This window comes from Seriola lalandi, unplaced genomic scaffold, assembly GCF_002814215.2.
Source record: "Seriola lalandi dorsalis isolate HSWRI2012SDOR001 ecotype SW California unplaced genomic scaffold, Sedor1 jcf7180002054955, whole genome shotgun sequence".
In the NCBI taxonomy this organism is placed as follows: Eukaryota; Metazoa; Chordata; class Actinopteri; order Carangiformes; family Carangidae; genus Seriola; species Seriola lalandi.
In genome coordinates this window covers 798,716-806,215 of record NW_019525506.1, presented here as the reverse complement: position 1 = coordinate 806,215, position 7,500 = coordinate 798,716, and the positions used below count along the sequence as shown (strand labels likewise).

At 42.9% G+C, this 7,500-nt stretch overlaps 1 protein-coding gene across 2 annotated transcripts in view; it reads left to right on the top strand.

Annotated features, from left to right (window-relative positions):
- Positions 1–7,500, top strand: part of LOC111645694 (transducin-like enhancer protein 1) — a 23,859-nt gene that overhangs the window by 3,449 nt on the left and 12,910 nt on the right. For both annotated transcript variants that reach the window (XM_023394991.2, XM_023394990.2), the window contains exons 5-6: positions 4,402–4,464; positions 5,396–5,500. In XM_023394991.2, coding sequence (XP_023250759.1) covers positions 4,402–4,464; positions 5,396–5,500 — 168 coding nt within the window. The remainder of the gene's footprint in view (positions 1–4,401; positions 4,465–5,395; positions 5,501–7,500) is intronic.

The following is a 7,500-nucleotide window of genomic DNA, read 5'->3' as shown; positions in this document are numbered from 1 at the left end:
GCCTCTTGTCCATTGTCTTCATCTTCCTGTTTGTCTCTTTCGCTCTCTCTCTCTCTCTCTCTCCCTCTCTCTCTCTCTCTCTCATTCTCTCTCGTGCTCTCATGGCAAGGATTTTGATGTATTTGGTGTGTGTGCCTGTTGACGTGTCCTTGTGTGTGCACAAATGCATTTGGGTGTTCATTCATTTGTGTGTGTGTGTTCTACTGTATCCCTGTGTGTGGATGTGTGTGTGTGTGTGTGGATGTGTGTTTATTTGTGATCGATGGGGCTCTGTCTCCATTTCCCCAGTTAGGGCCGGCCGGCTGAGCCCAGAGGCAGGATGAATGGCTCTGTAGATTGATTGGTGCTGTCTAGGAGAGCGGCCTGCTTTATTACATTAGAGGGGCAGGGCTGGGGAGGGCAGAGGAATCGATCACGGTGAAGCCAGGAGAGGAGAGGCCGTGGCGTGGAGCTCCCTGTGTTGGAAGCAGGGAGGCAAAAATGCACCACACACACACACACACACACACACACACACACACACACTTGAGTAAGGCAGATACACAAGTGTGGGAACACAAAACACTCTTACCTGTTGTAATTTACACACACAAACAGAAAGCAAAGGGCACTTATGTACAACTGTAAGAAATGTTTGCAAGCACACAAGGACACATGCACAATAATGTACACACAAACACAGAAAGTGTTTATTTACATGCACAGACACATGCGAAGGCAAACATGGTCACATGGTTAAGTATGTAGACACATGGATGAGGAGGAAAACTCTCTCACTCTCTCTCATGCACACAGACACACACATTTCCCCACAGGAGTGTCGCAGGGCTCAGAGCGTTTACCAGTAATTACCACAGCTATCGACCAGTCAGACCAGAGGAAATTGGAGGTGGATTGGCCTGGCTGCTTCACTGAAGAGTGGGGATGTGTCTCTGACTCTTTCACACTCCCTTCCTTTAGGTTTCTTTCTCATGATCTCCTTTTTCCTCTTGTGTTATTCTCCCCTTTTTATACCCCAAGTTCTCTCCTTTCTTTTCCTGCCTTTCTCACTCTCCTTTTACAATCATGGGATCTCTTCTTTCTTGAGCTACACCCCCACCCTTGTTTCTCTTTTTTCTTGGCTCCTCTTTCGTTTTATGCCCATGTGGAGCTACTGTTCTTTTATTGTGAGGGAGCTGCATCTCTTTCCTATTGTCCACACACACACACACAAACACTTACACACACTCTAACACACACACTAAAGCTCCAGGGGAGGTCATTAGCTTGGGGCTGCAGTTGTCAGAGCAACAAGCTTCTGCGTGCGGGGGGTACGGGGGATACAGACTAACAACCCACCTCCTGCTGGGGAAGTACGGGTGTGTGTTTGCATGTAGAGAGACAATAATGCTCCAATTATATGTGTAATAGGAAGCCTGTTTTCTGTAAGCACATTGTGTGTGTATACTTGCATCTTCTCTCCATATCCTCAACTTTTGTTTACCTGCTCTCTCAATTATATGAAGTGGATTCTGCATCATAGCAATTCTCCAATGTTGCTATTCATGAGCTGAGATGAAGAATTAGCTATAAGTGCCAGGATAAATGAGTTGTGGGTTTTTGTTACCTCCTATTTTATTTGCTTAAAATGTTCTTGAGTCATGATCTGTAATGGTGCCTCGCTTAGGGATTACAGCCTCATTTGTTTGATCTTTGTTAGTTTTGTCAGGTAGCTTAGTTAGATTAGCTGAGCTGACCTGATAGTAGTTGGTCAGACTATTCTCAGACAGCCTAATCAGTGAGCCTTTATACAAGCCTAATTATAGGCTTATAAATCAGGATTCTGAGAATGGATGTGCAGGTATAGTCTGCCTGAAATAGCTCTTTATTTATAGCTTTCTAGGCATAGTATTATTTGGGCATTATGAGATTGAGTTACAGCATGCGGAAGACAGCAACACATGAGCTGCTCAGGGTGCAGGTTTCTGGTGTTAAGGTCTCTCAGGCTGATGAATTGTGCAAAAGCTGAAGTTATGGGTACAATCCGCTGCAACATTTACACTGAGAATAATGGCAAGGCATGTCACATAAATGCTGCACATTCAAATACAAACATCACACCAGCTGTGTGTCACCAGCAGCCTGGTTTGTCGCACGATATAGAAAATGTAGCTCTCCATTATAAGCACTATAAGACACTTGTACACAGATGTACAAGTATCCATTGATAGCTCTTCACATTATGCAGCTAGAATAGACTCCAGTCTACCCAGATGTTTAAATGTGCATGTTAAGCTTTTCACCTTATCAAATCCTTATTAAACATATCATATTGTGTGTCATATACAGTCAAGTGCTCAGAAGGCTTATAACTCCATATTCTCTCTGATCCTGAAGTCAGTTATTTATAGTGTAATTGATTGTGTTTAATGTGCACTATTCCATATTTACTTACTTTTACCTAACCACCTTATTTAAATTCTTCTGGGTAGTGTCATGTGTAATGTGAACCTTGCCAAGAAGTTTCTTTTTTTTTTTTTTTTAAGTTATATTGCAGGTGAAGCAGGTACTTGTTTACTTCAGGACTTGTTTGGAATAGACTAGTACTTTATTTAGCTCATACAAATCAGGCTCAGTTGTTTGTGAGTTGGTGCGTGCGTGTGTGTGTGTGTGTGTGTGTGTGTGTGTGTGTGTGTGTGACGGAGAGGTCCAGTGAGAGCAAGTATGCTCGAGCTAAAGAGGGGGTCTTCACAATGTCAGCTCTTCTGGAATGATGAAACCCATTAAATACTACTTTGAGCTAGCGGCATGGCTTTAGGGATGACAGTGTCCCTCACTGTGGTCCAGACTGAAATATCTCAGCAGCTACTGGATGGACTGAGATGAAATTTTGTACAGACATTCATTGTCTCTAGAAGATGAACCACGTCCTCTGACTTTTCCTCTACCGTGAGGTTGGCATTTGTAATATGAAATATCTTGACAACTATCAGATGGGTTGTCATGAAATTTAAAACTTGGATCCTTTGACCTCTCGTCTGACATCATCAGGTCAAATTTTTTATTTGTCTAATACTGTGGTCTATGACCAAATATCACTCCCATCATCTACAGTTGTAGTTTGTGTTAAGTGCTAAGCAGCAAATGTTAATGTGCTAACTTGCTTAACTACAATGTGTTAGCATTTAGCTCAAAGCACCATTGTGTTTAAGTCCAGTCTCACAGAGTTGCTTGCATGTCTGTAGACTCCTGACCTTTTAATAACAAAGGAATTGCAGGATTTTCCACAAATGTCTTGCATGGCTGCTGGTGGAGGGAAACTGACATATCAGTACAAATTTCAAAATTTAGATTGGAAACTGGAGCAATGTAGGTCTCTTAAAGCCTATGCAATGTAAAGTCTCTTGGAAAGAGGAAGTTCTATATATTATTAGTGATTACTGTAAAAAGGGGGAACGAATCATTGCAACCAGTTATTTCTACAGCAGGTAAAGTAATTGTTGGGTCAGTTAAATCCCCACAGATTGTTGCTATGTGCTTTACAACATTTAAAAAACATGCTTTTTTAGCTTGATGACCATGGCTGAGTTTTAAAAAGTTTTCACAAGCCATAAGTATCATTAGTTTTCATCCCATAATAATGAAAATCATCCATCTTTTCACATAACAATAAATATCCCTTTTGAAGTTTTCACATCCAGCGTGTGTCTATGTATCTATTTATATAGGTTGTGTGTCTGATGAGCCATTACTATGTTTCATGGCTCCTCCAATTCCCTCTTCACCCTGGCCTTCTTCGTATCAATTTGATTGGATGATATGTAATATGAGTTCCCTTATCTGATTTAATGCCACTGTGGGGGTATCTGGTTTCAGCCAATTGTAGCCAACTCCGGGGGTTTGGGGGGCAGGCGGATGTGTTGGCATGGATACCGGGTGAGAGCAAATGAAGTTAGTAGCTGATGAGATTATGTTGAAGTGCTGATGGGAAGAGGGACAAGAGCACAGAGCATAGAGAGAGCGAAAGAAATACAACAGGCAAGAGAGAAACTTGAGCTCACACTCATGATTAGAAAGGAAAATCTCATCATAGTGTGTGTGTGTGTGTGTGTGTGTGTGTGTGTGTGTGTGTGTGTTAGTGACGCTGAAAATGACACACTAGATTTTTGTGTAGAGAGAAGTGGATAAGTGTCGTTATCATATCACAGACTGGTAGGTATTGTGTATATGTGTGTGTGTTGTTGGTTCGCTGTGGTGACAGCAGTTTTCAATGTTTGTGTGTGTGTGTGCGTGTGTGTGTGTGTATGTGTGCGCTTGTATTACTTTATTGGTGTTAGTGAACATCTGTCTTTCTAAATGAATGTAATTATGCTATTAACAATTAAGTCTCTTTCTGTCTCTGTGTGTCTCTTCCTTCATCAGACTGAGATAGCCAAGAGACTAAACACCATCTGTGCACAAGTCATTCCCTTCCTCTCTCAGGAGGTAAGTATGTGTGACTTTTAGCTACAGACTAGGGATGCCATGAGAACCAATACTTTGGTGCTAAGTCGATGCCAAAATTCAGAAAATGTGTCGGTACTTGTTTTTCTACAGTACCATAGGTACCAAAGGTACTGTAGATGTCGTAGGTACCTGAGATGCTATTCTTCGGGGAAATACTCCCATGAGCATCTTTGTCTAACATCAAACCTGAAGAGAAGAAGGCAGGCAGGCAGGCAAACTGGTGTATGGAGATATTTTGCATTTGACGCACATCAGCAGGGACAAGTTATGGACGACCGAAAGCCATTATGAAAACGGTGCCACAGAGCTTTCCAATTGGAAGGAGGAAACACCTCAAACGTATCTAAGCAGCTCAAAGACAGACATCCGGATGTGTACACATAATTCAGGGTGATGAGTTTCAGTTGTTAACTTTTATATTAACAACATGTTCAAAATGTTCATGTCCTGAAATTGTTTGATAACTGCAACAGTTGGCTTCTGCTGTAGCAACACCCCACACACAACATTCACAAAGGCTAACGTTAGCTTGTTTAGGCTAACATAGCAACCGCTCATAATGTGAGCCAGGAGCTCAAAACATTAGCAGGTTACTGTCATTACTGTACAGTCTGTCAAAATATAACGCTGGCTTTTTAAATGAGCATTTTCAGACCATGGGTGTGGTGGAGATGTGTGCTTGTGTGTGTAGCAGTATCTGTTGATATCTGTTTTTTTTTTCTGTGGTATTGAATTTTGTATTGAGAATCGTAGAATTTCATTGGTATTGGTATTGTGACATCCCTACTACAGACTATGTTTTTTTTTTAATGCTATGTATACACTCTAGTTGTCTCTGCTAGCTCTACTGATAAATCTGCCTTTTACTCTCAGTCTTCAACCAGACTGTGTGTGTCTGTGTGTTTTGCAGCATCAGCAGCAGGTGGTCCAAGCTGTGGAACGGGCCAAACAAGTGACCATGGCAGAGCTCAATGCCGTCATCGGGGTACGTGGACTGCCCGGTCTTCCACCTACAGTGTGTATTCCTCTACTTCCTTTTTACTTACATTATATTGACTGTGTCTGCATGTCTGTTTACTGCATAAGAAATACCTTTTATATTTTGATTCTTGAATAGTGTAAATTTAATCTCTGATACTTGCCTGCCACAACTGCCGTTTTTTTTTTCTGGAAAAGGGCACTTGTTCTTTGTGTGCAGCCGTGATAGTCAGTGTGTCTAGTGTTGTTGTATGTGAAAGAGCACAGGATGCCATACTACACTGCTACATGAATATAGCAGTATAAGATAGTTTAAAAGTGAGGGAAGGATAAAATACTCTGATAAACGTTCAGCTGTGTGTATGCCAATGCTATACCTCTCCATAACCTCACATATAAGAACAGGATGTCAACAGGTCTGTCTTTTATTTGTGGAAGAAATTTCACTAAATACCTTCAGAATCAGTACTAAAGCTTTACAGTGGTACCACTTGCGCAAATACGTTTACACTGATTATACATTTGAGGCATATGGCGGACCCTGAACTTTAAAGGAGGTGCAATTATTTCAATCCCTTGATCACCAAACTAATCTCAAAGTCACGGGCCAATGGGACAGTCCCCCAAAAGTGTTTTTGGGATTGTCATGTCAGACATATGAAAAAGTTGGTAGGCAGACATGGGCCTGGGAATAAAAATGGGTGGACTGATTGATTGATTGATTGATTGATTTGATCTATTTCACAATGGGTGAGTGGAGAATAAATGATATGATTCAGTGAGAGAAGTGTGATGAGGAGTGTTCATTGAAAAGATGTCATCAGCCTGTGATGGATTGGTCTGATGAGAGTAAGGAGACATTACAAATACAAATGTTTTACTTGCAATTCAGTGGTAATGTTAGTTGAAAACAGAGACTGAGTTGAGCTGTTGGTGGTGACTTTTTGGGTGGGACTGCAGAATGGTTGAGAATACTCAGCTTCATAGGGGAGGCCAGGGGCGTGTGTTTAAGGGAAATTAGGGTGAAGGAAGGGGGTGGGGGGGCTTTAGCTTAGCAAAGAGTGGCACTGGGCTTAGAGGGTATTTTGGTTAGATGTGAGGTGGGCTTGTTAGTTGGCGTGGACTGATGGGGCTCTCTGTTAGTGTGTGATGGGGGGAGAGGTGGATTTGGCAGTTGCTGTTTGAGTCTTAATTGCAGGATTTCAGTGTTTGTAAAAGGGGGGTCACGGCGTTGCCCTTACACTCCCCTCTCCCCCTCTCCTCCCGTCTCCCACGCCAGCCTGTCATTCACCCTGTTTGTGAGTTAAATGAGTGTAATGAAGCATGTTGCCCTTACCTCCACACACACACACACACACACACACACACACACACACACACACACACACACACACACACACACACAGACATGCATACACACATGCATACACACCAGCTCACACTAACATCCCATGACAAACCAGGCTCCCCTTGCCTCCACCAATGCTTCCCCTCCATTTACTCCCATCAGGGGTCCTGTCTGTGTATACGTGTGTGTGTGTGTGTGTGTGTGTGTGTGTGTGTTTTTGCATCTGTTTGTGTGTGCGTCTGTGTGTAGCAGAGCGTACGTTTCTGTTATCCTCAGAAAACAACAGTCAGGGGGAGGATGGTTGAGTGAGGGTGTGTGTGTCTTCCTTGTTTATCTAGACTCCGTGTATGCATGTTAGTGTGATCAAGTGTGACATGTGGGTGTGTTTATGTTTGATTGTTTGGCAAGGCGAGCCAACTCAGGAAATTGAGTGGTGTGTGTGCGTGTGTGTGTGTCTGTGTGTGTCTGTCCGTACAGGCAGGCATGGGGGCTGAGGCTAAAAGACTATTTTGTTGTGTTGCTTTCATTCATCGTGGCAGGACGCAGAGAGTGAAGGATGGATAGAGAGGAAAAGAGAAGGCGGGGGCTCAGGAGAGGGGGAGTGGGTTAGTCAATTAGGTGAGATAAAAGTCGGTTTGACCTTCACCACTCCTTCCACCCCTGCCGAGTCACCCCCTGTGCCCCCCCCC